Raw genomic sequence first — 12,751 nt, 5'->3', positions numbered from 1 at the left:
ACTTCGCAGAGTCTTGCAGGTCTGTTCCCCAGGACTTAAGGTGAGTATGGGGAAGGGTCCAAGGCTACACCAACAGGTCACCTCGGGAGGCTCTTGGGCATCCGGGTACAGAGTTTTTGTTACAGAGTCAAGGATGAGGCTTGGGATGAGTAAAGGAGAGGTGGAGGACAGAAGAGTCTTTGGAAATGGGTTGGGGAGATCATAGTAGCAGGAGGGGTTTTGGGTGAGTCAAAGGTGAGATAAATGAGGGAAAATTTAGAAGGGTCGTTTGGGAGATCATATTTTGGGGTGAGCTAGATGTAATAGAGGAGGGAAGAGCTTAGGCTGGGTTATTTTGGAGATGAAAGTAGTAGAATCGGTTTGGGATGAATCACAGTGGGGATGGAGAATAGATTGATAGAGATAGAGTGGTGGCGAGACACAGTAAAGCTTAAGAGGGAGTAAAATTTATATTTACATTTTTTGTATTCAATTATTTATATTTTTAATTTTGTTTATGGATTTAATGTTATTTATCTTTTCTCTAGTACAGTAGGGCTAAAGTTAGAAATAATGTGTAAATACATAGTAAGAGAATATATGTGCAAAGAATATAATGGGCATTTTATGAGACTTAAAAGTAGTTTTGAACCAACAGACTCAAGATTTGTAATATTTGATGTTGAGTACTTTTCAAACATTCATTTATCTTTCTTTAATTTTTCAATAGCGAAATGGTTAAGGTAACATTTGCTCATTGTGATATAATGAAAGAACGCAGGGATTCATTAGACTCTACTATAACAACTTATCTAGGAGCTATACAATAACCTATTAACAGGTTAAGCATGGAATATGCACGCGCACACACGCATATGCAGTCCATTGCTGTTTGAATACAGTGGTTATGAAGGAAAGTGCCAACTCGAGTAGTCTTCTGAAGACAAGGTTGTTACCCGTGGATCTTATATTTGGAGGAAATTAATTCCATAGTTTGGCTGCTTGAACAGAGAAGGATGTACCATCTATTGTCAATCTTGAGCGGAAGTTTCTTTGTTAAATATATTTGGTTATTTTGTTATTTGGTTATTTTGTTTCTGATGAAAAGTTCCATGTACAGCTTTGTGGGTGATACAAAGCAGCTTGAAGGTGGATCTTCTGTCAACGGGTAACCAGTGTAGTGCTGTCAGAGGCTGGTCCTCTATGTACTGTGCAAAACGAGGCACACTGTGCAGGGGGTCCAGGCAACCACACGTTGATTTCCAGAGGTAAGATTAGACCACCTAAATGCTCCAATTTTTAAGGCAGCTGGTCGAGCAGTTAGGCTAATCCAGGAGAAGAGCTATTTGCTGTACTCACAAATCCAATCACGCACCACACACACTCAATGAATAACCAGAGATCAGATTTTATTTTTAAAAAACCTTCAGACTATTATATAAATTAAGACCAAGATCCTTAAGATACGTTAAGTACTTTGAGTTTTGATAGTTGATCTTTCTGTGCGTAATTACGCACCACTGGAATCAGTAGGCAGTCACTTTTAAAAAGGCATAAAAAAATCGTACAGTTGAGTTACCGGTCTCTTCTTCTGCAGTATGGTCAGAGCAGTCGGTGGGCATCTTGTGCCAGCTGGAGAGCCTCAGGCAGCTTCTGGTTCCAGCAGGAGCAGCGTTGGAGAGTCTTTGGCACAGGGTCACTTGGAAAAGCAGCTAGTTTGAAGATTTAAAGATGGTGCCTTGGGGTCCCTTGGGATGTTGAGGTCGCATGGGGTTGGGGACCTGTGGAGCAGAGCTGGTTCCTCATTGCAGGGCGGCCGGATGCAGGGATAGTTGGAGATCCAGGAGCTGTGCGCAACTGAGTCCTTTGGAGCCGGAGGTGAGTCTCTTTGAGGGCTGCTTACAGGACAACGGGGTACTCTGGATGGGGGTCATGGGTGTTCCTGAAGTCTCTCGACTGGGGCTTCCTCTTGATCCTTTTTCAGCTCTGGAGGAGCTGGTTTTCTGGTTGTCCAATGTCAACTGACCAGTACCCAGGATACTGCCGTATCTCGGCAACTGTAGGGCACAGTGCCACCAAACTTGCACACTTATAGGTCACGTCTGGGTGGTCGTTGGTGTGTCGTCGAGATGGGCTGCAGAGATATCGGCCGATCGGTGAAGTGACCCTCACCAATTTGTTGGTTCTTGCTTGGTTTCTAAGTAGTGCCTCCACTTAGAAGGGAGATCTGGGGTGACTCTTGAAGCCCTGAGGTCCCCTGGTTTTTTTTAGGGTGGGTCCAGTGTCCAGCTCCTCCTCAGTGGTGATTTTCGGGTCCTGGGTGCACCAGGCAGGGTTTGGAGCCTTTTCTTGTGCAGCAGGTCCACAGTTCTCTTGCACTGTATCTTCTTTGATGCTGGTCTCCTTTGTCTTTTCAAATCAGATGATTTTTTTGGTCGAGGGGAGCCCACTAAATACTGAATTTCATGGGCGTTTTAGGGGGAAGCTGGCAGTGTCCAATGGGACAATTACCCTTGGGTGGCTACACCTCCCTACAGTAACCACTTCCTGTGAGAAGGGTCCCTTACCTATACCTAATTGGCTATTTTCCTGCCAATATGGAGAAAAATTCAAGGGAGGGTCCACTTCGCTTCCAAGCCCCTATGGGTCGTGCATGCTCAGTGAGACACCTACTCCTACCCTTTGTGTGGTTTTCCCGCCTTTGCTCCCTCCAGAGGAGGAGTTTTGCAAAGGGATAGGCTATCTGCTGCTAGCAGCAGTCCTGAGGATCGAGTTTCAAGGGTGGTAGCCCTTTGAAACTCACTGCCAGGGCAGTGCCCATTCCTGAGGGAGGGGGCGTTAGCTCCTCACCCAGGAAGGGCATTGTTTTACAAACCAGAGACAGGGCTTTCCCCCAGGTTTGTATATTGGCTGTCTGGATGTGGCAGGCTTGCTGAAACCAGTCAGCAACCATGCCATGATAGTTTTTGCAGGGGACACCTATAAGGTGACCCCTGGGTACATTTTATAACAAATCCAGTACTGGTAACAGTTTGGATTTATAATTTTGAGTTGTTTGATACCAAACAACCCAGGGTTCAGAGTAGCCAATATGTAGCTGGGAAACTCATATTGTCCTGTGTCAAGCACATATATTAAAACGGCTGCTCTGTTCACTCACTATGTCCCAGGCTTGGGAATGACACAGTGGGGTCATATTGCTCATGCAATTATGCCCTCACATTTAGTATGGTGCACAATGCCTTAGGGCTGGAAGTCCTGCTAGAGGGGTGACTTACCCATAACATATGCAGTGTAGTAGGGTGGACAGGGCACACAGGCGGTGCGCTATGTCGAGTTTGTATTTTAGGTATGCACCAGGACACACAGCCTGCTATGGCAGTGCTGGGTGCATCTGGGTGCCTGGCCCTGGAGGGTGGCACAATCCGTGCTGCTGCCCTAAGGGGCTTACCCATGCCCTGGGTACCTAAGTACCTTTTACTAGGGCCTTATAGTGGTAACTAAAGGTGTAGCCACAATTATGTTTACAATGTTTTAGGGAAAGAACACTGGCAACCTGGTTAGCAGGATCCCATTGCACCCCAATCCAAGTTGTATTCAGAAGCCAGGCAAAAAAAAAAGGGTGTGTTGGGGGTGGGGGTTGTGTTTGGCGGGGGAGATGTGGGCTTGTGGCTTTACATGTAAAAGTAGCCTGGCAGCTGAGTTCTGAATATGTTGTCGTTTTTTTCGTAATAGAGATGATCCATGGTAGAGGTCACTGGCATAACCCAGTTTGGATAGTACAAGAGAGATAAATAGCCTGCACCTTGTGTGGAAATCAGAGGTGGGAGAAGATGCGTTGCAGAGTCTTCAAGGTGATGAAAATGGAACGTGCTAATTTGCCCACTTGGGCATTCATTGCTAACTGGTTTTTAACTTCCTTGGATACTTGAGGAGGTGATCCGAGATAGTCAGGCCAGACGCACAGTGGGCCATAATTTTTCCAGTCGCCACATGTGAGTATTTCTATTTTGGAAGCATTCAGTCTGAGATGTCTCCAAGTCATCCACTGATCAACAGATCTGAGGCAACTGAACATCTGTCAGTTTTCAATGTCTTTGGGACATTCCAATTTAAGTAGCAGTTGTGTGTCATCTGCATAGTTGCAGCATGTGAGTTGAAAATCATTGATCAATTCTGGTAATGATATTGTGTAAATGTTGAAAAAGCATAGGTAAGATGATTGACCCATAGGGACCCCTGCTTTTGTGAGGTAGGGTTTGGACAATAAGGGTGCAGGGATGTGGGATTCCTATCGCCCGACGCCCAGGACATATTGTTTGAGGTCAAGGGCAACAAGTCTTAATGTTTATTTTGTCCTTGGGACAAGTAGGCCCAACCCCCTGCAGCACAAACCTTTTGGCTGCCAGTTTACAGAGAAGGGAAGTGTCTGCAGTTCAGCTAATGTGTGTCCATATATTAACACTGTTCAAACTTGTATTTATGGTTCATTAATTGAAAGCCTTCATTATTAGGGTGAGCGCTGTACATAAACATTTTAAGGTCACACTGCACTACTGGCAGTGGTTCCAGAAAAAAAAGAAAGTAAGTGTAAACACGTTTGAAAAAGTTTAACAATTTGAGTCTATGTATAATGCTCCCAGAATGTTCTCTGATTAGATGCAAATGTTTGCTGAAGCTTTGCTTTCAAGATAAAATTAAGAAAAAAATGCAAGTAGGAAACAAAAACGTTTCACTACTATGAAATCTTAGGGTACAATTTCTTTGAAGAGTCAGTCAGAAAAACGTGTTGATACATGCTAGCATTTCCAAAAAATATTCCTAATGGTAAATCAGTATAACCATTTTAAACTAGATTATTTTCATGCTTCCCATAAACAAGCACTGGCAAAGCCAACCGATATGACATCGGAGTCTTTCGGTTTCATCAATGCGTGTTTTTTACATGGCTTTTGAAACACTTATGGGCCATATTTACGAACCACCTTTGTTGCCCCCATACCGTCACCCTGTGTGCGCTGTATTTAAAATACGTCGCACCATGGCGCAGGGCAGGGGGCAATAGCGTCATTGATTACGCTATTGATGTACACTGCAGGAGTAGCGCCAAAAGTCTGGCGCTACTCCTGCAGCGTACATCAGGGCCCATTATAAATAATGGTATGCCCCCATTTAATGTCTGCTCTTAGCAGGTGTTAAAAGCGCCGAGAAATATGGGGCAAGAAAATGTATATTTCCTTGTGCCATTCCCCCCCCCCCCCCCTCCAACAGGGGAACACCCTCCTTGCATACATTATGCCTGGCACAATAATTGGCCATCTAAAGAAACATTAGCATCAAATAAATTCCGCTAATGTGTCGGTAGATGGTGCTAGGGGCTTTTAAATATGCACCTCTATTGTTGTGGGAGCGGCCAGGCCCTCACCACTGTAACAAACACTGGCGAAAAAAAAAAAGGTTTTGGTCCAAAAAGCACACACTGCCACCAGTGGCGTAACAAAGGCCCTGCAGCCCCCCTCCTGGGAGCCCTTCAGCACAGCACCCACCCTGAGTGGGGGAGGGGAAGAGAGATCTTTTCAAAGGGGCCCCCTCCAGTTTCGTTATGCCAATGATTGCCACAGTAGTTCCTGGCACTGAACCAAACTACTTTGTTTGTCAATATGCAGACTGCGATTACTCACACTAAAGCCAGCCGATAGAGAGAGAAATAGAAGGTTAATATAAAAAAAATGTCTTAACACCAGACCTAATTAGGGACCAGGAAATTGTAGTCATAGAAAACATTTGTGAACTGTATTTTAGCACGAGCAAATATTCATGTGTAGATATGCTCACGTGAAAATGTATTGAGCGTCTACAAGTTCACTTTCCCTCCACCCACTTTGTTCCCAACCCTGGAAGAACTTCTACTTCTACCATTGTCAGGAGTAAATTTCCAAATCTTTCTCATTATTGGAAAAGATTAGAGAGGAGCTGGTGAAAATCATTAAAACATGCAAGTTAGAAGGTTTGCAGCCATAATTTGTTGCCGCACTACATGGCTCCAAAGGGACAAGTTGATTTCTTTATAGGACAAGTAGATTTAAGAAGCAACCTGTCCGATGGACAAGTAGATATTTTAATAAATGCCACACCCCTGGGGTGGATAATAGATAATATTAGTTCTGTTTTAAAGCTAGGATGTAATCCAGTTGAGAGCAGTCCCTTCTAGGCTTAAAGTTCCCTTGGAAGAGCCAACAAGCCTTGGTGGCTACAAGAGCCGCGGTGCATGGGGGTACTGTCCTGCAAGGAAAGGCAAGGGCATACCGTCTCCCAAGTTGGACAGCTGGTAGAGAGGACCAGGGGGATCACTCCAGACCACCACCTGTGATGCAGGATCCACACAGTTCTGGAGGAGAGATGATCAACGCAGCCGGTCACAGTTGCAGTTGGTGCCTGCAGATGCAATGGAGCGACTCCTTCACTCCATGGGAAATTTCTTGTTGCTTCTTGCGCAGGCTGAAGACTCGTCACCTTCAGAGGATGCACAGCCAGGGAAATGTTGCAGTTGCTGGAAGGAACCGGAGAAACCATGTTGCTAAGCGGAGCCGTCGCTGGAGTTTTAGATTGTCGGTTCCTGGAGGGTTCAGTCACAGTCCCGGTGACCAGAAGATGATGTAAATGATGCAGAGGGGTCCTGCTGGAATCTTGCAGGTCAAATCTGAGGATCCTTACCCAGGAGGGGGACCCGAAATAGCCAAAGAAGTGGGGTTGGTCACCTAGCGGAGTGATCACCTATCAGAAGGGGGCTGTGAAATCACCTGCCTGACCTGGCTATTCAGATGCTCCCAAGGGCCTCTGCCCACCTTGGATTCAAGATGGCAGCATCAAGTGGCCACCTGGAGGAGCTCTGGGCACCACCCCTTGGGTGGTGATGGCCAGGTTAGTGGTCACTCCAGTTTCCATTGTTCAGCTTTCCCCCAGAAGAGGGACTGGGGGTCCCTGGACTGGTGCAAACTGGCTTAATCAAAGGAGGGCACCAAATGTGCCCTTCAAAGCATACCAGTGGCTTGGGGAGACAACCCCTCCCAAGCCATGTAACACCTATTTCCAAAGGAAAGGGTGTTGCCTTCCTGGGAAAACCCTGTAAACTGGCAGGAGCAAAGCTGGGGGTCCTTTAAGGAGCCCCCAGAGTGCATGGAATCATACAACCAATACTGGCAGCAGTATTGGGGTATGATTCTGACATGTTCGATACCAAACAAGCCCAGGTTCAGATTAACCATTATGTAGCTGGACACAGGTGGCTTCCCCACACTTACGAAGTCCAGGAAAATTAAGCTGGAGTTCATAAGGGCACCACTCCTGATCGTGCAGAGGTGCCCTCACACACAGGTGCTTGCACCCTGCCCTCTGGGCTAGGAGGGTCTGCCATAGGGGTGACTTTCAGTGACCTGGAGCAGAGACCTGTAGTGAAAGGTGCATGCGCCTTTTCATGCAGGCTGTAATGGCAGGCCTGCAGACACATTTTGCATGGGCTCCCAAGGATGGCATAATACATGCTGCAGCCCATTGGGAACCCCGGGTATCCCAATGCCTTGGGTACCATATACTTAGGACTTACATGTGGGCACCAGTATGCCAAATGTGGGGTGTACAAAGTCAGGAACAACCAAATGTAGAAGGAGAGAGCACAGTCACTGGGGTCCTGGTTAACAGGATCCCAGTGAACACAGTCAAAACACACTGATAGGCGCAAAAAGTGGGGGTAACCTTGCCAAAAAGAGGGTACTTTCCACCATACACAATCAATACTTTGCAAGAAAGTGTAGAACAGCACTGTCAAGTTGGCCTAGGGCACGAAAATGTCATGCAGTAGCACAATATGACCTTGCTAAATAGGTCTTCATGCAGGTGCTTAAAGGCAGCACAGATTGTCTCTACAGAAGGGGTGGTACAAGAGCATTAAGGGAACCTCACATTACAGTCCATTGCTTGACTGCCAAAGGAAACATGGACACTAGCCCAGTGAGAGGCTGCTTGATTGTTCTACTACACAGTTTTTGCATCTGTCTAGGAGGAAGGGACAAAGGGTAAGAAATGTCTTTCAACCTCCCATCAAACTCAGGTGAATCAAAATAGGGTGCATTGTTAGAGCTTCCACTTCTACATCTTTAATGTCTACCCTGCCCTACAAGTCACCCCATACACCAGCCTCACTGGCCCACCCCCAAATCCTAGTCCAAATAGGTTTCCACTGAAATTAACTACAGAATACTCAATAATATGCATATATAAGAAGCCCCCTCCTTCATTGTTTACATATGCCTGACCTGGTGTGAAGACCGTCCCCTGAGTGGGAGACACATTGGCAATCAAATGGACTGGCATCTGAAATGTTTTAAACACAGATGGAAATATACTAGTGATAGAGTTATAATGGCAGTTCAGGCAGTGGCCTGGAGCTAAGGTTTGACAGGCACCCATGGAGCAGCACCAGAGAAAGAAGGGTTTTGGAAAGGAAGGGGATGTGGGGGGGAGTCAGGGAGGATAGGGGCATACTCAGTTGTTAGTGGTTTCTTCATGCACAAATGAAACGTACAATGCTGTGCCAAAACGGTCATATGTGGAGAAGTCAAAGAGCTGTCTGCCATTACAGAAGCACCAAAGGGCTAAAAAATATCTGATTTACCCATAACACACAAAGCCCTTATACTACTGAATAAACATCCTTTACACCGCTTATATACAATTAAAAAAATAAAGTAATAAGTTCAGCTTATGTGGCATTACCATTTTTGGAGCAAGATGCTTGTGGCTGGCCAGAGTGTTAGTTTATGGTTTAATGTCTATACATGCCTGGTAATGTAACTGGAAAAAATACAAAGAGATCCATTCACCATGACCCCAAGGCAGGTTTACAATCCTTCAAGATTTTTCATGGATTACAAAGTGAAAGAAATCGTCTAAAAGGAAAGATCCTCCAAGGACTATTCAGACTGTGACTTGAAACAGATAAGCATCGCCCTACAAAAACGCAGGGAATTTTAAGCAAATATATTTACTTAATATTTATAGTCACTGAAAAAAACCAAAGGTTACGTGGACATAGTTCGGTTCAGAATTTAAATTAAAAAAAAAAACAAAAAAAAAAAGAAATTCAGCTTAGATTTATTTCAAGTAACTAACTCATTCCCTCACCATGCACAGTTTTCTTTTCAATAATCAATGAAGCCATAGAACGTCATGATTGATTAAGAAAGAAAGTAATATTTAGGGTAATTAACTGTGCATGGTGAGGGCGTGAGTTCTAGTTACTTTAGGGCACGAGTTACAGTTACTTGAAATAACTACAGCATGTTAATTTCTAGGGTTTTGTGCGTGGACTATAACACCTGTAACCTTTATTTTTTTTCTTAAGGTAATTTCTCAGGTTCTTTAAATACCCATTCCTAACTATAACATCCCAGTAACCTTTGTTTTTCAACGAATATAAATATTAAGTAAATATATCTATACATCAGCACAAAAAAGGCAATTTTTCGCCCATAAGGGGTCAGGCTGTCTATTCTGACCCCTTACATTATTTTCAATTCTTATCCATTATTCAACAAAACTGAGAAAGGAACTTACCAGTTTGCTTTTTGCATGATCAGGTGATTTTAAATGCTGCTGTACTGAACTGTACAAAGCCGGAACATAAACGCTACAAGCACTGCAATGGACAGTTTCAACTTTCATCATGTGATCTTCATCAGTTATTCCTTTAAAAAGGAAGCAACAATTAGAAAACAATACAAATGCTAGAGCATTTAGAGAGTCTAAACCACACATCCAACGGAGGTCAAAGAGGAGTGGATCCATTACCAATTTTCAGGATTCCCAGTCAATGTAAATGAATAATTAAAGGTAATTTGTACAGATAGTCACTGGTTACCCTGAAAACCAGTCATCACTTACCCCTCCAGGACCCACGCTAGACACCCCTGGCCTAAGGAATCCAGGTGAGACAATGCAAATTAGTCACACTATACAGTACCACCAGAACATTCATACCTAAGACCAGTTTCTGTCGAACATGTTGGAGTCTTACCTTGCCCTATATACACCAACCAGTGATACAAAGGTTAATTTTAAATGGCTGGCCATTACAGTTTCTCCTTGACTTTGCACAATATTTTGTAAAGCACCATACTTCCAAAGCACTGCTGATTATCCAGTAAGGAACAAGATCCACAGCACTGCTAGAATACTTTGTGCCACAAGGTTAAAATGGGAGACCAACCAATGTTGTGCTCTAAAAGAGAAAGGCAGGAAGGTGAAGAGACAGACACCAGTCTGTGCCAATACATGCGAGGTGTTTAGCACTCCGAAGACTCAGAGGGGAGCAAGAGTAGATTTTGTACAGTGGACAAGCTCACGCACAAGGAAAGCTCAACATAAGTGCCATAAATGATAGCAACATTTTAAAAACTCAGTTTAGGAAAACTATGGCTGCCTACTGAAATCCATTACTATCAATTTATGAAAGATGCATAAAAATAAATACACTTTAGTTGAAAAGACAGTGTTACGATCTAAAACCAAAAAAGACATAACTGCAAACGCCTAATTGTAGTGTGCCCTCTAAATGTCTTTCCCAGAGAAGAATGTGTACATAATAAAGATAAATCTCTAGATTTTGCTGCAACAAGATATTTAGAACTTGGTGATTTACAAGCACTGAACATTACTAAACTCCGAATATTGTGATGGCCGTTCAGAATTTAAATGTTTTGCATTTTTATACTATACAGCTGACGTTCATGTATTTTATGTATACAGGATGCTAGAATGCTCTTATTCCACAAAATGCGCAATACAAAAACAGACATTTTATAGGTCCCTGTGAAATATGTTTCGTTGTGACAAATCACTTTCCCACTGTATTGTTTATTAAATATTCTATTCATGAAAAGCAAACAAAGCCTAGACATTGTAATTCAAATAAGTGTTCGTTGTTAGCTCTGCATTCAAGAGAATCGATTTGGCTTTTTTTGTAACACCACCAAGGACACTGGCTGAAAAGAGAATATTCAAACTCTAAATTTCTTTGGTAGAATATCAATGAATGAACTGACAAGGATGCAGAGTACTTTGGGTCGGTCATGATAAAAGTCACATTTCACAGGGGGCACTGGGTTTTCTATATTTCACAAGTACTGATTCATTACGGGTTTTTATACTCCTACACTGTACTCAAAGAGGTGTTTAACTGAATGGACATGGGCAAAATGCACCAAGTGTGCAATTATATACATGAAACAGTTCTATTTGCAGCATGCTTTATTAGATTAAAATTACTTGCCTTCCATCATGTTCTTTTGTACATTGTTGGTTGCTTCATTCTGAATGGTTTGCGCCTTGCGCATGGATGTTTTTTTTAATTTATTGACCATGCATTCCTGAAGTTAGAAAAAAATTATAAGACGTTACAAATGGGGAATCCCAACTACACCAGCAGCTAAAGATTAACTTGCAAACAGAAATCCTTTTCGAACATTCTTAGATGTAACAAACTGGTTACCTACCAGGATAAGTAGATTTTCAACTTGTTGAGCATTATTCAGCCAACTAGTAGCGGAGACCCAAATACTCTTTTAAGTCCCCTTTTTCACTCCTTTTTAGGTCTCGCCTAGGTGAGGCATGGTGTATCTTATCTGTGGGCTTAGAGTACAGCCATCTCTTGTAATTCGTTCCTTTGTGAGCCCTTCACAAATCCTTGCATTTCTATGGGCAATCGCTTACAATTGTCCCTCCTTTTGCTGTGTTGCTCACATCCATGTCGACTGACTATTATTTGTAGTCTTTCACTTATGGCCATTTGTCTTACGTCTGTGCACCATTTTTAGGGTCAAGGTGCAAGCACTCCCGTCCCTGTTGTAATCTCTCTATGGGCTTTCAACCACACCCATGTTACGCCCGCTACTTTCATTGGTTCGTGGGCTTGTCTTTCAAAATTCGCTTAATTTCATTAGTGAAAGGCATGCATACGTCATGCCTTTTCCAGTGTTTAGCCCTCCTCAAGAGCACCGGCCAACTACTGAAAACATATGAGGCTCCATGTTTTCAGCATGGTTTCTGGACTACGTTCTCTTTTTTATTTCCTACACAGCGCGATCGTTCCGAATACTGTGAGAAAATACAGATGGTCAGCCCCCTTGCTCTAGTTTTTAATCGTCACAAGTGTTGCTCAACAGGCTGCTGGCTTGTAAATCCCCCTTTCTTTTCTGTCTTTTATGATGCTGGACTTCTAGTATCAGAGTCGTACTTCTAGCTCTGCAGCTCTCAGGCACTAATAATAAAAAATTTAAAAAAAAGAAAGGAAAAAAAAAAAAGACGCCAGGCAAATGCAAAAAATGTATCAATTAAAAACAATGTTTACCAGCAAAACCAGACAGCTGCTGAAGTGATTTGGTCTCCTCCCACTCCTGCCCCAGTGCTGTGTAGCCAAGGCAACTTGACAGAATACTGTGCACTTGCACCAGTCTTTTTTTTTTTTTTGCTGCTTTTGAAAGAAAACCTTTAAATCTGTGTACGCTGTACACACTACGTGACTTGATGTGCTGTCACAAAATGTTAACACCAGCTGGGGGAAATAATCTTAAAACAATGTGTATTTGCCAGCAAGCCGATGAGTAGACACTGCTGTAAAGGGTTTGTGAAGGTGAATGTCTGTATTTCTTTTTACACGTAGTGGCACTCCTTAACACGTGTAAAGTGAAGTGAACAGCGGGTCAAATGAGCTTCAGGA

The 12,751-nt window shown here is 43.4% G+C and overlaps 1 protein-coding gene across 2 annotated transcripts in view; it reads right to left on the bottom strand.

Moving 5' to 3' along the window:
• Positions 1-12,751, bottom strand: part of LOC138293228 (DBIRD complex subunit ZNF326-like) — a 73,474-nt gene that overhangs the window by 16,275 nt on the left and 44,448 nt on the right. For both annotated transcript variants that reach the window (XM_069232327.1, XM_069232328.1), the window contains exons 7-8: positions 11,306-11,402; positions 9,592-9,722 (exon numbers count right to left, since the gene is read on the bottom strand). In XM_069232327.1, the coding sequence (XP_069088428.1) occupies positions 9,592-9,722; positions 11,306-11,402 (228 nt within the window). The remainder of the gene's footprint in view (positions 1-9,591; positions 9,723-11,305; positions 11,403-12,751) is intronic.

Source organism: Pleurodeles waltl, chromosome 4_2 (genome assembly GCF_031143425.1).
Source record: "Pleurodeles waltl isolate 20211129_DDA chromosome 4_2, aPleWal1.hap1.20221129, whole genome shotgun sequence".
Lineage (NCBI taxonomy): Eukaryota > Metazoa > Chordata > Amphibia > Caudata > Salamandridae > Pleurodeles > Pleurodeles waltl.
Note: the sequence above shows the minus strand (reverse complement) of the source record. Positions and strands in the feature narration are given on the sequence as shown.